This window comes from Passer montanus, unplaced genomic scaffold (genome assembly GCF_014805655.1).
Source record: "Passer montanus isolate IOZ18808 unplaced genomic scaffold, ASM1480565v1 scaffold5, whole genome shotgun sequence".
NCBI classification, from domain to species: Eukaryota; Metazoa; Chordata; class Aves; order Passeriformes; family Passeridae; genus Passer; species Passer montanus.
In genome coordinates, this window is record NW_024369929.1 from 5,196,200 (window position 1) to 5,213,926 (window position 17,727).

At 38.7% G+C, this 17,727-nt stretch overlaps 1 protein-coding gene across 4 annotated transcripts in view; it reads left to right on the forward strand.

Annotated features, from left to right (window-relative positions):
• The window catches only part of NEDD4 (NEDD4 E3 ubiquitin protein ligase), a 49,268-nt gene extending 36,057 nt beyond the window's left edge, over positions 1–13,211 (forward strand). For all 4 annotated transcript variants that reach the window (XM_039723230.1, XM_039723231.1, XM_039723229.1 and 1 more), the window contains 17 exons: positions 538–657; positions 1,060–1,266; positions 2,379–2,456; positions 2,715–2,769; positions 2,859–2,917; positions 3,760–3,825; positions 5,098–5,327; positions 5,887–6,008; positions 6,110–6,180; positions 7,648–7,743; positions 8,810–8,883; positions 9,039–9,099; positions 9,645–9,704; positions 9,804–9,911; positions 10,506–10,602; positions 12,777–12,849; positions 12,927–13,211. In XM_039723230.1, coding sequence (XP_039579164.1) covers positions 538–657; positions 1,060–1,266; positions 2,379–2,456; positions 2,715–2,769; positions 2,859–2,917; positions 3,760–3,825; positions 5,098–5,327; positions 5,887–6,008; positions 6,110–6,180; positions 7,648–7,743; positions 8,810–8,883; positions 9,039–9,099; positions 9,645–9,704; positions 9,804–9,911; positions 10,506–10,602; positions 12,777–12,849; positions 12,927–13,029 — 1,680 coding nt within the window. In that variant the 3' untranslated portion in view covers positions 13,030–13,211. The remainder of the gene's footprint in view (positions 1–537; positions 658–1,059; positions 1,267–2,378; positions 2,457–2,714; positions 2,770–2,858; positions 2,918–3,759; positions 3,826–5,097; positions 5,328–5,886; positions 6,009–6,109; positions 6,181–7,647; positions 7,744–8,809; positions 8,884–9,038; positions 9,100–9,644; positions 9,705–9,803; positions 9,912–10,505; positions 10,603–12,776; positions 12,850–12,926) is intronic.
• Positions 13,212–17,727: the final 4,516 nt, after the last annotated feature.

The following is a 17,727-nucleotide window of genomic DNA, read 5'->3' on the forward strand; positions in this document are numbered from 1 at the left end:
ATTTGGCCTTCCTTGCCCAGCAGCTGTCCTGACAAAATGGCAATTATGGGTCTAGTTCAGCTGCAAAGCTTCCACGTTTCAGCTTTGTTTAGCATTATCTTGATGCATAGCCTGCAGAAGGAAGTAGTCTTGCCCTGATGATATGAGTTTCATTTTTCAAATGGTTTGCCTTATAATTGTTTACTTCTAATTAAAAGCTATCCCACATTCCATTCTGCTTTTATGGTGATACTGCAAACTGTGATCTCATAGCCAGAAGTACTAGGCTGGATCAGCCTAAACCAGGTATATAAATGAATCCTTTAGCCTGAGGAGTTTGAATTTAGTATTAAAAAAAAAAAAAAAAACAAATAAAAATCTGTTACTTCATGCTATTTGTAAAGGACTTAAATACTTCTTATCTGTTTCGTCCAGTTCATAAAGTCATGAACCTTCTGGAATATAGTTTTGTTGTTTTAAATTGACAGAGGAAAACCTTTTCACAGTAAGTTCCATAGTTTCCTTAATTGTTTTTTGTCTGTTGTCACTAACATTTAGTTACTGCCTACTTCATCTGGATTACCCCCAGGCTGGGAAGAACGACAAGATGAAAAAGGAAGGTCGTATTATATAGATCACAATTCTAGAACCACTACCTGGATAAAACCAGTTGTACAGGTATTGCCTGCCTTCAATTTACTGATGTTTGTATTCACTGAACCTTTAAAACATCTCGTGTAATAGAAGTGGAGATGGCTTTGAAATAGAACACGTGAAAGGCATAAACTGTCAAGTACCACATAAAATACCTGAGAGACTGCATGGAGAGTTAGCAACAGCAATGTTTGTAGCAAGTCACTGTCCCTTCTGGAGAGTGGTAGCTGACTGAGGAGGCTGCAGAGCTTCTGTAAACCTTCACCACAGTCTGTGATTGTTGGTCACTGTGGTTGATATCATGGCATCTGTCAGGGACTTGCTTTATGAAACTGCTTTCATGAGTCAAAATACGGGTTAATAGAAAAAAGGTATTGCTTTACAGGGCTTTGACTTGATAGGATGTTTTCTGGTCCTTTACCATAGATTGCTGCGGAAACAAGTCAGGCGTCAGCTGCACAAAGTATTCCTGTAGCAAGACAGCCACAAGCAACATCCAGTGATTCATCACAACAGTCTTCTCAGCAGCAGCCTGAAATGGAGCAAGGGTTTCTCCCTAAAGGCTGGGAAGTCCGACACGCACCCAATGGGAGACCATTCTTTATTGACCACAATACCAAAACTACGACATGGGTAATGGAAAACTGTTCTCATGAACTGAAATTCTAGTTCCTCTTGAATCAAAACTTTGCTGTTTTCAGCAAGCTTCCATATGTTTCTTTAGTGCCAAGATAGTTGTGTCTGTCTGTTCAGGAGCATGGTCAGATCATGGTGCTAAAAAAGCCGAGCTGGGGCATTCCGTCCTTGTACAGGCCATGGAGATGGACTCCATGATCATTGTGGGTCCCTTCCAACCCAAAATATTCTGTGTGAGTCTGAGTGATAATGTAATAAAAATGCCAAGTTATAATGCCTGTCATGAGTAAAAGATTATAAATTTTACTAATTGTATTGGTACTTGAAAGTTTAGCTTGGAAGGAGGAAAACAGGAATCTCCTTTGCAGATGTAAGCCCCTCCTAAATGACATTGCAGAACTGTGGTGGCTTATAGGAGCTGTTCACAGAAATGAGTTCTGTAAACATACCTTCAACAGGAAATCCATTACCTTGAATTTATCACAGGGCACAACACAAATTTCTGTGAATGCTTAGAAGAGCAGACCAGGTGCAAGTGCCATATGGATGAGGGAGCTGTGCAGCTGCAGTTCCACAGAGGGGCACTGCTCACCACTAGGCAGTGCTGCTAGATGGGATTAAGCATCTCCAGAGTAAGTCAGTGTTACTGTCAGATGAAAGGGAAGGAGAAATTCATTAAATTGATTCAAAATGGGTATTCTTTTCTCCAGGTAGATTTAAAGAACTCATATGATACAACCACCTCCATCTTAGCTCCCACAAAAAACTCCAACCTATCAACCGAACAACAAAAAACACCACCAAACCTAAAAAATATAAGGTGTGTCAGAAATTGTGTGGAAAGAGTAATTTGACTCAATTACACAAAAATTGAGTGAGTGATTTATCTTTATATACATGTAAGTAAAATAAAGTGAGAGGTTATTAGATGACTGTAAATTACTAGAGGACTGAGAATCCACAAGGATTCATCTGGCTGCAGAATATGTAACCATTACCTAATTAGTACTAGGCATATTCTTGACAAAATCATTAATAAAGACAAAAAAATTAAAGGCAAAACAAAGCAGCAAAAGGATTTTAACATGCTGCTTGTTTTCTTTTCAAAGGAAGATCCAAGACTGAAAATCTCTGCTCATCCAAGGAGAAAGACTTCCCTAGATCCAGGTGACCTGGGCCCATTACCAGTAAGTAAACCATTTTGTACTTGTTTTGGAGATGAAAAATTTAACTGTTTAAGTTAGCATTATTGAAATTTGCACTTGAGAAAATGCAGCCTGCTTTCTTTGTACAAAAAATACTGGTTTGAATTTCAGTGCTGACAGTAGATGAGGGAGGAATGCCCACAACTGTAGATCATGTTGAGTTCTATGCACGCTGTGTGATCAGAAATTTATAATTAAAATGTAATCAAAAAATATAATAAAAATGTTGTCTTTTTACAGCCAGGGTGGGAAGAGAGAACTCACACAGATGGAAGAATATTCTTCATAAATCACAGTATGTACAATGTAGTGTTCTTCCCTAATCATAATTTTATTTGTGATCATTATTTTAATTAATGGAACTAATGAAAAATTTTCTTGCAGATACAAAGAGAACACAATGGGAGGATCCTCGACTCCAGAATGTGGCAATAACTGGACCAGTAAGCTTTCCTAATGTAGATTTTTCATACAGTTAATACAGTTTTCATACAGTTAATAGAACCCAAACAAATTCTTGTCATTTATCAGTCAGTCTAGAAAGTGAAACTTTCAGAGTGTCTGAACAAAGCATTTTTATTTATTTTTAAAGACAGTTTAGGAAGCTTTCTGAGGAAATGGTCTTTAAATGCCAGAAAGAAAAAGCAGTTCCCATGGTAGTAAGAAAGTTTCTTTATAGACTGGGAGGAGGGCTTTGAAGTGGGTAAGGAAGTCTTATTTATTTCTTGCTTACACTAGCTCAATTCATGAAGTAAATTTGAGAAAAAAAAAAAGAAAAAGAAAACGGCTTAAAGAGGAATTTGATTGATTTTCAACTGGAAAATAATTATCCAGCCTCAATACTTAATCTGAAGTGTGAAATTATCAGAACTAATTGCAAAGATGGTTTGCATTATAATTATAGATGGGTTTTAGTGTTCAGCTGATATCTGTGTTTATTAATAGCCTGCATATGTAAACAACCTTCCCTGTCCATGGAAAATAGAGGTGTTTGTAGCCAGGTCTCTCATGATCCAGCAGGGAAATGGACGTCACCAAAGGCATTTTGGTCACTTTGATCTGGGCCACTCAGGGATCTCAGGCACTTACATCAGCTAATGGGAAGTACAGCAAGAATTCTGTGCATCTGATCTGAACAGTGAAGTGCTTTTCATTCCTGGTGTTTATAAATTGGAAGTTTCCCCTGGCACTCAGTAAAACATGTATTCCTGTTATCTCAGAATTTAAATGGGTTGTCTGTGTTTCACAAGACACACAAGAATTTTTTTTCTTTTTCCCCCCAAAGGCTGTGCCTTACTCCAGGGACTATAAGCGGAAGTATGAATTCTTCAGAAAGAAATTGAAGAAACAGGTTAGTAATCAATAGGAATCCAGCAGAAGGTTATGAAATTTAGGCCACTAAACAAGGGAAAGCAAATTTACAGGGAAGGTAAATTTACTGTCTGATCACAAATACGTTTGTTAAGCACCAACTTCATAATAATTAGTATTTAGTAACCCCCTCTAACAGCAGGGTTTGTGACTTTATGCACTGATGAAGAATGTAAGCAATCTGATTTAAAAAGTAGAAATTCTCAAAGGTTAAAATGTGATGAACCTGAAAGTAAGACTAGCAACAGAAAAGTTTGGAAATCACTGATCAAGCATAGAATGGTTTTTGAAAGTCAGAATATGGAAAGTTCTCACAATAGATTTTAGTCTGTCTATGTAGAAATCTCTGCTGTCATCATGATCAGGCTGGATGACTGCAATAAATTGTTACAGCTTTAAAATCTGATGTTTATGAATGTTGTTTCCAAACTCTAGTTTGAAGTGGCAGTGCCAAGTATATTTATAACATGTAGCATAAAAGACTGTAACTAGCATCTGGACAGCCAGGTAACAATGAGTCTGCACAAGTTCAATCAAATTTTACATCCTTGCTCCCAAAAAATATATATTTTACATATATAATAATAGCCTTTGAGTTTAGATCCATGCTTCACCTTCTACCTGCCAAGTCTGCCTGTGCATTTTGAGCTGCATGTGCATTGCACACAATTATATATGCACCTCTTTTTTTGTGTTCCTAGTAAAACAACATTGACATTCCTTCAAATGTCAATATCTTAATCTGAGAGAGAGAGCTCAGCCACACAATAGAATTGTGGTAATTTAAGAATTAAATACAACTGTAGATTTTGTCTTAAGTAAGAGAATGGGACACCTCGGCTCATAGAATATTGAACTAGAGGTGAATAAGTCAGGAAAAATGGTTCCAGATAATTTTATGTGTCAACTGTGAGCTGTTTTTAATCAAGTGTGTAATATGATAAATGTTCAATGTCAGAAGAGACTCCATGCCTTGCTGCATGCAGAGCAACTGCCCATATGCTGTTACTGGTAAGAACTTCAACTGTATTTTCTTAGCATGAAATAGAAGTTAGTGTCTGAAATTCTCTTTGCTAGTTGAATTGTAGGTAAATGGAGCCTCTTTTCAGTCATACTGTGTTATGTTTCCAAGTTATGTAAGGAGACAGTTTCTGTGCCCTCTTTGTCTATTTTCAGAATTTGTATATTCTACAGAACTGTAAGATGCTGGGTTTTGTTTTATTATTCTTTGTTTTCATGTTCTCTTTTTTAGAGTGATATTCCAAATAGGTTTGAAATGAAAATTCATCGCACAACAATCCTTGAAGATTCCTATAGAAGAATCATAGCTGTAAAGAGAGCAGATTTCCTTAAAGCAAGACTTTGGATTGAATTTGATGGTGAAAAAGGTTTAGACTATGGAGGAGTTGCCAGGGAATGGTTCTTCCTTCTCTCTAAAGAAATGTTTAATCCTTATTATGGATTGTTTGAATATTCAGCTACGTAAGTAATACTGCTCTGGAAGATGTGAAAACTTAGGAAAAGATATTGTGTTTCTTGTACCTTTTTTAAAAATTCCCTGGTTTAAGGGTTCCTGCTGCCCTTGCAAATGTACCAGAGGGTTTAGCTGATAATAACTGCAATAATCTGCACCCAATTGTTTGACAGAAGAGTAATGTGGAGACAATATTGGGGGGTTTTTTACAGCAGTCTAACATAAGCTATGGCATTTTTGCATGGACAAGCATGTGCTTGCAACAGTCTCCTGCATACAGAAGAGGCAGTATGTAACCAGTAATGCAGAGAATGTTACTCTGCTTTCCAATAAATGGGAGTTAATCCCTTCTCTTTGGTATATTTCTAATTCACTGAGGTAGTTTGTGGTTGGTGTTTCTTATATACTAATAGCCTTCTGTTGTGCATTGTTTAATGTTAGATATCATCATGAAAAGCAAGAACTGATTTCATAAGTGATGTCTTTCAGATCTTCAAATGTGAGACTGGTCCAATAGTACATTTTTGTTTTTCTTTCTCTTCCCTGTTCCCTCCTTCAACTCTTCAGAGATAACTATACTCTGCAGATCAATCCGAACTCTGGACTTTGCAATGAAGATCATCTCTCTTATTTCAAGTTTATAGGTCGTGTGGCTGGAATGGCTGTTTACCATGGCAAACTTTTGGATGGTTAGTATTTATCTTATGTAATGTGATATTCAGATTAATATTGCATATGTTTTGAGTCCTAAGTCCTTGCATCTGTTAAATTTATTTCTTTTTCTTCAAAGCCTTTTTTATTCGTCCATTTTACAAGATGATGCTCCAAAAACCAATAACACTACATGATATGGAGTCTGTGGTATGTAATTTGCTTTATCATGTTGACAAATTTAATGTTAATGTATAATTTTTATGTGTGTGTGGGTATATATATCTATAACGACATTTTGAAGGTTGAAAATGCATGATTTAAAGATATTAGGCTACATCTTTTGTAAGTCTGTAAGTTGTATAGGAATTAAAACTTCCAATGAAAATCAAAGACCTAGACTCAGGTTCAAGTCAGTTAAGCTGTATTGGAAACTGGAACTTAACTTTCTGTGTAGACACTGGTTTAGACACTGAGATTGTTGGAATATAAATACTTTCAGGATTCCTATCTTAACCTGTTTTTAAAATGAGTTTTTTTCTTGAATTATAAAAATTAATAATTTTCAGGGACTGACAATTGAGTGATACAATGTAACATTTTTAGAGGAAAACATGTCCCTTAGACTTTTCTTGTTTGGTTGGTTCCCTGATAATGATTCTTATCTAGAATGGTCATGGACAAAGTGATTTTTTTATTCAAGCTTTTTAATCTGTTAGTGGTTTTGCTGCCCTTTAAGATGACAGTATGTAGTTGCTGTCTGTTTCTGACTAATAGTTTTATGGATGTGTCCTGATTTTTTTTTGGTTTGGTTTGGTTTTTGTTCAGTACTTTAGAATGATGGAATGGTTTGGGTTGGGGTTGCAAGGCAGGGACACCTTCCACTAGAAGGGTGTGGCACCAAGCCCTGTCCAACCTGCCCGTGTACACTCCCAGGGATGGGGCAGCCACAGCTTCTCTGGGCACCCTGTGCCAGTGACTCACCATACTCACAGGGAAGAATTCCTTCATGTCCAAGCTACATCTACCCTCCTCCTCCTATCACTACACTCCCTGGGAGAAGGTCCCTCACCACCTGTTCTGTAGCTCCTGTATTGATGCTGGAAGGTGTCCTGGAGCCTTCTCTTCTCCAGGCTGAGCTCCCCCAGCTCTTCCAGCCTGTCTCCAGAGCAGAGGTGCCCCAGCCCTCACAGCACCTTGGTGGCCTGCTCTGGACTCACTGGAGCAGCTCCATGTCCTTATGCTGGGGGCCCCAGAGCTGGGCACAGCTGAGTAGAGGGACAGAATCACCTCCCTCAACCTTCTCGTCATACTGCTTCAGATAGAGCCAGCAGGTGGTCAACTTCATGTTAATTTTCATTTCCTAAGGTTCTTTGTAGTAATGCCTGACAAGAGAAAGAAGATAAATAGAGAATGAGAGACAAGAGAAGAGTCCAAAATATATTGCTTCAGCTAGTGCTATACCATCTTACCACCATTTTGCTATTGGAGACATTTGCATAGATTGCTGAGCAATCAGCTTTTAAAGGTCTTCAGAGCTTTGTACAACTGCAGTGTCTCTGTATCCAGTATAGGATTACCCTAGGCAGAAGTGTTCCCTGGGCTGTCATGGAAGCTCTTGCAGTTTATGAGGTGGCTACTTTATTTAGCATTTACTCTTTTGTAATTTTCTCTTAGGATAGTGAATATTACAATTCTCTGAGATGGATTCTTGAAAATGATCCAACAGAACTGGATCTCAGATTCATGGTTGATGAAGAACTTTTTGGTCAGGTTAGTATGTTCATGTAATGTGGAATAGAAAAAACATGGAACAAAATACTTGACCTGTGAAATTGGGGGATTTTATGTGTATGGTGCTAAGAAAAGCGCTTTGCTCACTCAGCTCTTTCCACTCATGTGGTGAGTGCATGTGAGTGCATCACACCTTCAGCCTGGTGTGATGAAGGATTTGGAAATAAGCAGAGCTTTAAAAAATTGCTTGTGCTTTTTTGTTGAATACTACTTGCATTGAAATGTAGTTGTTGCTGTGAAGGTAACCAAGACTAAGATATCCATAGTCCATTGTTTGATCTGGAGTAGAGGTTAGTTCATGTGACTGGCTGGAAAGGATGAGTTCCTTTGGAAAATGCTGGAATTGCTGGGAGATAACATGTTTCCTTTCTCTTAAGATGTACTAGAAACCTATAGAATAAACAAGCTGGTTATTGCATACAAAGCTATTTAAGATAAGTCATGTAGAAATACCACAGCTCTTGAATAAATCTGCCAAATTGCAGTTGCCAGCTAGATCTAAGGGTAATAACCTTTATGGTCTTGTGTAACAGCAGTGATCCTCAGAAGAAGCAATGAAAATGTACATCCATGATAACATCCATGTTATCTATGAACAAATGTACATCCATGAAAATGAGTTTTTTGTCTTCTGAGGTTCTAGTGTAGTATAAGTCACTTTGTAAGGGAGATATATATTGATTCACTTACTGACTTGATTGCTGAAGTGGTTTCTGTAATTGTTTTTCCTTGAGATTTGGAATGAGGGCTGGATCATGGAATATGCAGTTAGAGAAATGTCCCTTACTGTGAACCTGTGTACAGTCTTGGGTGGTGTGCTGTAGCAGGTCAGAAAAATGCAGGTTTCCCATTGCACCCCTTAATAATAGATATTTTTTTTAAATGTACCACATTCTATTTATTAGGTGATCTGTGTGACTGGATCTGTTTCTCATAGTTCTCAAATTCTGCAGTCCTCAGGAGTTGAATGAATTATCTAATAGTAACATAGCAATTCTGTTATATATTCACCTTATTTAAGACCTCTTCTGTACATTGCATTTAGACCCATCAACATGAACTGAAAAGTGGTGGATCAGAAATAGTTGTCACCAACAAGAACAAGAGAGACTACATTCAGTGAGTAGTGGCTGCAGTGTGCAGTGTACCTCCCTGGATTGCCTGCTAGCACAGGGGCTCTGTGTTAGGTTTATTTATAAAAGGAAGTTGTTGCTTTGTATATAAATCACTTTTATTTTAAACGTGGTTTTGTTTGGGTTTTTATTTTTTTGCAGTCTTGTAATTCAGTGGAGATTTGTGAGCCGAGTACAGAAACAAATGACAGCCTTTAAAGAGGTACAGTTCTAATTACAAAATAAATTCTTCTAGGAGTTTGTTGCATCTGAAGACTCACTAGTAATTTTGTTAAAGTATTAGAAAAGGCAGGGATACTGTTTGTAGTGTCAGCTTTGAATTATTTCAGAGTTTAAAATATTTTGGTATGTTTTTACTGGGGTGCTTAATTCACCTTGAAAAATTTGCTTATTTCTCAATCCTGACTGACAGCTTTAGCTGTAGAACAAACTATTTAATGACCTCTGTAGAAATGAAACTTAATTAATTAGTTTGATTTAAACTAGGCAATTTACCGTTTTTTGTACCAATTGTACTACATAGATGATATTCAGACTTCCATACTCATTCATCACTCAGTGTTGCACAGTAAAGGTGTGAGAAATCAATTAAAAGTACTATAACGGAACTGAGGACTGGTGTCCAAACATCTGTCTTTGATATATTGCTTTGGCTGTGTTTACCAAAGCCTCCCCATATCCTTCTTCTTGACTAAAAACTAAAATAATGCTTCCTTGATTTTTATGAATTTCCCTCATCTTTTTTAGGGCTTTTTTGAACTGATACCACAGGATCTGATTAAAATTTTTGATGAAAATGAGCTAGAGGTAGGTGTATCATGGAAAAGAGAGCAAATTATGTTGAAACTTTAGTTTACTGACTTAAACTTTGGTGTTGTTTGTTTGGTTTTTTGTTTATCTCTGTAGTTATTAATGTGTGGATTGGGAGATGTGGATGTGGCTGATTGGAAACTACACACAAAGTACAAAAATGGCTACAACATAAACCATCAAGTAATACAGTGGTTCTGGAAGGTATTGTGAAGTTCTAATATTTTCTTCTTGAAAATGTGTTCAAAAGCTGCTGCCTTTCTGCTAGTTTATCATTTCATTCATTAAAAGGTTAGGTAAATATTATCTGACCATTAAAATTCCTGAGAAAGTAAGAAAACTAAAGATGAGATGCATGCTAAGAATGTAAATGCAATACTGATGATTGCTTTTTCAAAAATATCCCTGTCTGACTGGGGCTAAAAATATTTGTGTAGGTTTTCCTGGCATGGTTACACTAAAGAGGTGTTAAACTCTTCTGTTTAATAAATTACAGGATTTTGGCTTCTAGTTCATAACATAAGAAACTTCAAAGAAAGTAGGGGACCAAATCTTCAAGGGAAGCATTTTAACAGCCTGCTAAGCCAGTGACCATACTCTTGTTACAGTGCCATTAAAAAATTGTTGAGTTTATAGCTTTCAGCAATAGGCAGAGAATTAGACTGTGTGTGTCACTAAAAAAATGCATATGTATTTCATAGATAATGATTTAGAGGTAGATACTATTTTGCGTAAGTCTATTAGCTTACAACCTTAATTTAAAAAGAAATCTTTAATTGTAATCGTTGTCATACATAGGCAGTCTTAATGATGGACTCTGAAAAGAGAATAAGATTACTTCAGTTTGTTACTGGCACATCACGTGTTCCCATGAATGGGTTTGCTGAGCTGTATGGTGAGTACTTAAGATTATCTTCACAATTAAGTAACAAAGAACCTGATGCCAACATTGTACTGATGTTTGACTTCAGACATTGTCAATTTTTTTTTCAAATTTTGTTTTAAAATTTAGTATGTACTGGCAGTTATAAGACACAAAGTTAGAGAAGAGTCACTTATGTGACATTTTCCCCATGTTCTATATGGGAACATATTGTTTTAATTTTGGTTTTGGAAGTTTTTAAATGTATAGGAGTTCTCAAATGAACGTGGATTTTTAAAGTTCTCAAGAGCTGCAAAAATCCCTGTTTAACACATGATTGAGCTTGAAGAAAATTCTCAGTTATCCAAGATCTGATTACAAAGACATGCTGGCATCAGCAGTTAACTTCAGTTCCACAACTGCTTTTATCTGCTCACAAGCCACGCTTGTGCAGATGCAGTTGTTTGTAAGGATATACTCCAGAGGGGACCACTGAAATGTCACGAGTTAAACATAAAGTCAGAGGAAAAGTAGTGAACCTACAAAGCTGAGACTGAGACAAGCAGAGGACAGCAGGGAGCAAATTTCAATAGCAAAGCCAGAAAAGCCACTGTGGGCAGACTGCAGGCAAAAGCAGATAGAGCAGCCCACAAAGGGTGGGGATGCTTGGCTTAGGGGAGGTCTGTTCTCAGCTGCCATCAGCTATTATGTTTTCTGCTAGACTACTTTATTAGGGATAAAAGTGCTTGAGATGCTGTGCAAATGACTGAATAGTCTAACTTGCCTCTTTGATTAAGCATTTCCTTTTTTATAAACAGGACATTAATTTGTTTATAAAACAAAAGGATTGTGGACGAAACCACCCATCTTGTGTTCCCATTTCTCCATGTCTTCATTTTCACCATAAATACTTGGTTTATTTTTTTTTGTTCCATCAGTAACTGATGTGAGTTGCAGTGGGAGGAACAGTGTGCTCAGCAGGCTTAGCCATGTGTCTGCTGCTGCACCTGAGCCTTGGCATTGCTGGTGCTGCATCACAGGGGAACCCAATCAGAATTCTGCTGCCTCAGGAGCTCTGCTTGTTTGTCTAAGAACACTACTAGAGGTAGAACTAAGAATTGATACAGGGAAAGAAACTGCTGAAGTTGTTGGCTTCCTTCTGCCCAGGGATTAGAATATACTTGAGCAGTTTTCTGTAGTTGAATTGTTCATTAACGAGTGAGTGAATACAAGTAGCAGCTGTCTGCACAGTGCTGTGTTTATTTCTCTTACAGTTATTTCTGCTTTACTGCGGCCAGCATGCCGTCCTTACTAAACCCCAGTAACAATTCCATTTCCTGTGCCTTGTGCTGAAAGCTGTACGTGGTTTTTCAGTGTTTTCTGCGGGTCCGTGGTGCTTTGCTGCTGCCGGGGGTTCCCTTGCCGGCCGCTCCCTGGCCGAGATCTCCCTCTCGTGGCACTGCCGGGAGCTCCTCTCCTCCAGCACCAGTGCTCCCAGCTCGGAGCAAACCCAGCCGGGACCCTGAACAGACATTCTCTGAGATAGTGCCGTTTTTGTCCTTCTCCTTTTTTAACTGCAGTCTTCTCCCAGCTTAAGGAAACGGTTATAAAATATTCCTTGCATCTGCTTGGTGAGAATTGAGAAGTCCAAGAAACTTAGAGATGAGATGCTGTGAGACAGTTGTTGGAGGATAGAGGGAGCTGGGGCTCTTTTTGCTAGCCAGAAAATGTTCTCAGGTGCATAAGAACATCTTGGTAGTGCACATATGATTGCTATGTTTGCAAAAATTCTGTTACTCTTAATTTTGTTGCTGCATAGGTAGGATGGGCATTGACTATTTTCTGCCAGTTTATACAATATATGGTGATAAACATGTACAAGTTTTTACATGTAAGATTTATAAAAGTATAAAATTCTTTTGTCCAGAAAACTTCAAAACCAGCTACTCTGCATGTACGTTTAGGTCTTAGGCTTCTGAGCTGAAGGTGTAAAATCTCCTGAAACTGAGGTACAGCAAAAAATAACTAAAATACAAGGGAATTGGAACTATTGGCTATTACTTTCTGTGGTCTGTATTTTATTCATATAGATAGCTCCTTCTAATGTCAGACCTGGATTGCAAAACCCCCAAATATGTCATCATTTGAATCTCTGATTACAAAAGGATTTCATAATAGGGTGAAAATTGATGTGTTCTTTTCTTCAGGTTCAAATGGACCACAGTTGTTCACAGTTGAGCAGTGGGGTACCCCTGAAAAACTGCCAAGAGCTCATACCTGGTGAGTGTTTAATTCAGATAAATTATGACCTCCAGTATAAGTGATAAAATACTGAAGAGTTTTCATCTGTTTTTCAGCTTTAATCGCTTGGATTTGCCTCCATATGACTCCTTTGAAGATTTATGGGATAAACTTCTTCTAGCCATTGAAAACACTCAGGGTTTTGATGGGGTTGATTAAGACACAGACATTATGTTGGTCCAGTGCTGCAATTTTATGTTAAGGGTTTACAAACAAATCTGAATTTTCCAGGGACTACCATTGTATTTAGTCAAATGGCTTGAACCTTCATATATATATATGAAGTGTATACCGTGTATAGAATAACTAAGTATTAAAAATCAGTAACTTTTGAAAATAGATTTTGTCATTTCCATAGTTTTGTGTATTTGCCCATCCATGCAATATACACATTGGATCAGCCAGTGCCAAGTAAGTCAAAAATGAAAATGTTTTTAGCAGTTGCCTCTTGTACGATATTTGAGACTGTCCTGCAGTAAACTACTGAAGTAAAGCTGTGAAGAAATCTTTGCAGAGGTTTTAAATTTGATTTGCTGCTTTAAGAGGAGCAACTGAAATTGCTAAAGTGTTTTAAAGAAAACCCAGCCAAACAAAAAGCCCAACAAACTTCATGTATTACAATATCTTGATTTTTGCTGCTTCAGGCTCTTTGCAACAGATCTACCCAAAGCACCTTATTATTCAGCATATTAGATAAAACATTGGAAAACTTTTGTTTGCAGAACACTGACTTGCTACAGTTGTTAGACTTCTAACTTGCTTTTGCTAAAACAGTGTAACAAACCCAAGATTTTTATACAAAACAGATAAGCAGCATAATTCTGACTTTTAATGAGAAATTATATCCATTTTTTGTTTGAATTTGTATACTGATGTTGGTTTATTGAGTTTTCATCACTTTTTTGGATAAATTTGTAGTTGAACGATAATATTTTCAATTCAGCCTTTTGCAACAAATCAATCTTAAAGTGAAATTTGTATGGATATCACTCAGTATTTCGTTACTGATAGTTAGAGGCCTTTATTATCCATTCTTGCAGTATTGCACTACATAACAATAAAGAACATGTTTACAGGGTTTTCTGGGCCAAATTCAGCAGTCTGTTATGTGCAAACTCCTGAATTGCAGGGAGGTTATGCACATGTGATCAGGTGCAGAATTTGGTTCTGTGATATGTTTACAGGTTGCTAGTTTCTACAGCTGCATTTTTATATTTTTTTCTCCAGTGTTAGTCTAGAAACCAAATTTGTTAATACAGTATAACCAAAGTCATAACCAACAATGTGCAATTTATTGTAGATCAACTTGTCATATATAAATATTAGTTTGATTTGTTTTGTAAATGTGGGTCTTTTTTGTATTAATATTAACATTTTTTTTGAGCAAGTGCTGGTTAAAATGATTAGCAAAGTTGGTTCTGAAAGAAAAAAAATTGGTTTGTATACCTGGCTTGCTCAAATTTTAACATTTTATTACCAATATGATCTGAGGAAATGACAGTACCTAGCTTTGGCCACCAAATTTCTGTTTAGTCACAGTCTTTATAAATATGCAAGAAGGAAGTGTAGCACATCTCTCTGAAGATATGTAAATTATGTAACAAATATTAATGGGTCTTAAGGGATATTTAAAATCCCACTTTGACTTAAGGGATATTTAAAATCCCACTTTGACTTAAGGGATATTTAAAATCCCACTTTGACTTAAGGGATATAACAAATATTAATGGGTCTTAAGGGATATTTAAAATCCCACTTTGACTAGGTCATTAGGACTGAGAGTATTACATGTAAATAAAGGTAACTTATACAAATTTCCCAAATCTATATGCAGTTTTGTAAAACGTGAATGATATATCAGTAAATCTGTATAGATTTGAATGTAGCAGGTTTTGTTGCATACTTTAAAGTATAAAATAAGGATCCTGAGAGCAGTAAATAAAAGTTTATTCTAATAAGTTGTGATTGAGTTCTTTGAAGTGCAAATCAGTAATCTTGAAATAGCAAGAACTGAGTCATTTTTATCCTCCTAGGTAGGCCATGGCAGTAGTTCCACCACAACATGCTGCTGCTGCTTTTGCAGAGCAGTGAAGATGCAGCAGTGCTGTCTCCTGGTGTTCTGCTCCCGAGACATGCAGCCTTGGAAAAGCACACATTGTGTTTTTGTAGAGGCTCTGGGTCACTGTCAGCCTTCAGTGCTGGCCAGCCTAGAGCTGCTGAGGGGAGGCCCCTGGGCAAGGCCACTGACCAGGTGAGGCAGGGCCAGGCTCCTCCCTGCTCTGGGAACCTTCCTGGCAGGAGCACAGCTGGGTGGGGAGTGGGAGAGGGGCCCTGAAACCCTGACCAGCAGCACGTCCTTTCTGTGGGCTTTAAACTAAGTTTGTGGGGGAGCGGTGACAGCAGCTTGTGCTTAAGTAAAGGAGAGCTTGGTGGTGCTGAGTATCATGGGATGGCCTAGGTGGGGAGGGGACCTTGAAGATCATCCTGTTCCAACCCCCTGCCACTGGCAGGGACACCTTCCACCAGACCAGGCTGCTCAGAGCCCCATCCAGCCTGGCCCTGAACACTTCCAGGGATGAGGCAGCCACAGCTTCTCTGGGCAGCCTGTGCCAGCGATTCACCATCCTCACAGTAAGTTTGTCCTAATATCTAATCTAAACCTACTCTTTCAATTTGAACTCATTCCCTCTTGTTCTGTCACTACATGCCTTGCCCCATCTATCCTGTAAGTTCCCTTTTGGAATTGGAAGGCCACAATTAGGTCACCTTGAAGCCTTCTCTTTTCCAGAACAATCCCAATTCTCTCAACCTTTCCTTAGAGAGGCCAACCCCTGGTCAGATGGGACAGGGTGATGGGGGAGAGGCAGCCTTTGTGGAGGATGGCACAGGCTGAAGGGGGCCTGCCTTGTGTGCCTGAGCACAGAGGCAGCCAGGAAAAAGCCAGGGAGGAGTAAAAGACGTGGCTCATGTTGCTGGATGGAGTGAGGGCTGCAGAAGGGCCAAGAGGCGGGTGCAGACCCTTGTGGGAACATCCTGGTCAGGACTTGCGCTAGGCTGCTGTTTGTCATGAGCAAGGGAGCAGGGTGGGGTTTGTAGCTTGTCAAGGAATTCTGGAATTGTAAACCCTGGCTCTTAGGGGAGACTGAATTCCCCCACATCTGTGGGCAGGGCAGTGCAAGGGGAAGCAGCCTGGGAGATTTCTGTAGGGGGTCATGGACAGCCAAACAAGGGCAGTCTTGGGCAACCAGGGAGGTGCTCTTTGGGATTTGCTGCATGACTCTTTGCACTTGTACTTTCTGCACAACAACCTCTGTATTCCCTGAAGCACATACACAGGAAGAGGGGGAAACTCCAGAGACACTCCTATGAACACCCATTTTTTTTCACCAGAAACACAGTTCTGCATGCCCGCTGCAGATTTCTTACTGTGCCATTGCAGAGGAGAGGTTAACAGCTGCTTCCTTGTGAGCCAGCAGCCAGCTCTGTCTCACTGATTTCATTGCTCTTAACACCCAGGGGAGGGGTAAGGAGGAGGAATTTCTCAGGTAGGTAAAAGCAAATCTGCTGGGGAAAAACATGGATAGAGAGTTGATGTTTGGTCTGACTTTGTGCAGATCTGGTTAAGAAATATTGATCTATGAAGAAACTGAGAGATGAGAAAGATCTTGAGAGAAATGTACATTCTAGGGCAGAGGATGGATCACAACAGGAGGCAGAGGATGACTGCAACAGGAATAGTTTTGCTTTTCTCATCTTTAAAAACACCACACTGAAAATTTAGGTGAGTTTGTGGTTGCAGTTTTCTGGGCTGCTCCAAGCTGGAGAGCTGTAAGCAAAAAGTTTCCCTCCTGTTGGTTCTGGTTTCTGCAGCTCACTACTGATTCCAGGAATCTTGTATAGAACCTGGAGACTCCAGTGGAGGCTCTGCCCAGGATTTGGACTCTTGGCTGGGCTGGGAGTGGCCCAGGGCCTCCCTGGGCACTGGAGTTGGCTGTGCCAGGCCCCCTGGGGTCAGTGGCTGATGGGGCACAGCAGGGATGTGAGCTGCTGGAGCAGGGGTTAGGTGTGTTAGGATGGTGTGAAACCTCTGGGAAACTTTTCAGGGGCTGAACTTCCCTAGGAAGTTAAACTATTCCTGTTGCACATTTAATAAGGCTGTTGGTGGTGTTTATTTGTGTGTTAATTTTTACAGTTATATAGTAAAGGGTGTTTCTGAATAAATAAATAATAAATTTGTTTGTTTATGATCCTTTTGAAGGGAATTTATTTAGCCTAAAAAAGGTAAGTATGTAGATTAACCTCAACAAAGACTTGTAGTGGAAACTTTAAAATTTCTCCTTTACTCTGAAGGTAATGTCTGCGTAACTCTCTGCAGTCTGGTGGTAGGGAAATGAGACTTTAGGCATGAAGGAGACACATTCAACACTCACTTGGAGCTTTGGGACACTGGGTGTTGTCGCTTTTTCCCTTCAAAATTAATTGCTCTCAACAGGCTGGGTGTTACTGGATACAAGTCTCTCAGTTCTCGAGGTGGTGCAGGTGATTCTTCAGCACTCTGGCTGCATCATGAGGTAGAGCTGTGGGTTAAGAGGAAATGAAAAACAATTTCAATAGAAAGTGCCACTGAGTCTTCACTTATGCAGTTTGAAGAGCACATGACAAATTCTTTTTAATTGCTATTAAAAAATCACATCTGAAGCATATCAAACAAATTGGGTATTTTTTAATTAGAGACTAGGGCTAAATACATTATAGAGTGGGCAAAATACATGAGTGTAAACTACTAATTTTCATTCTTTATCCTGTTTCTCTCTCTCTAACCTCACTATTTCATACATACACTTACTTTTTAAGCTA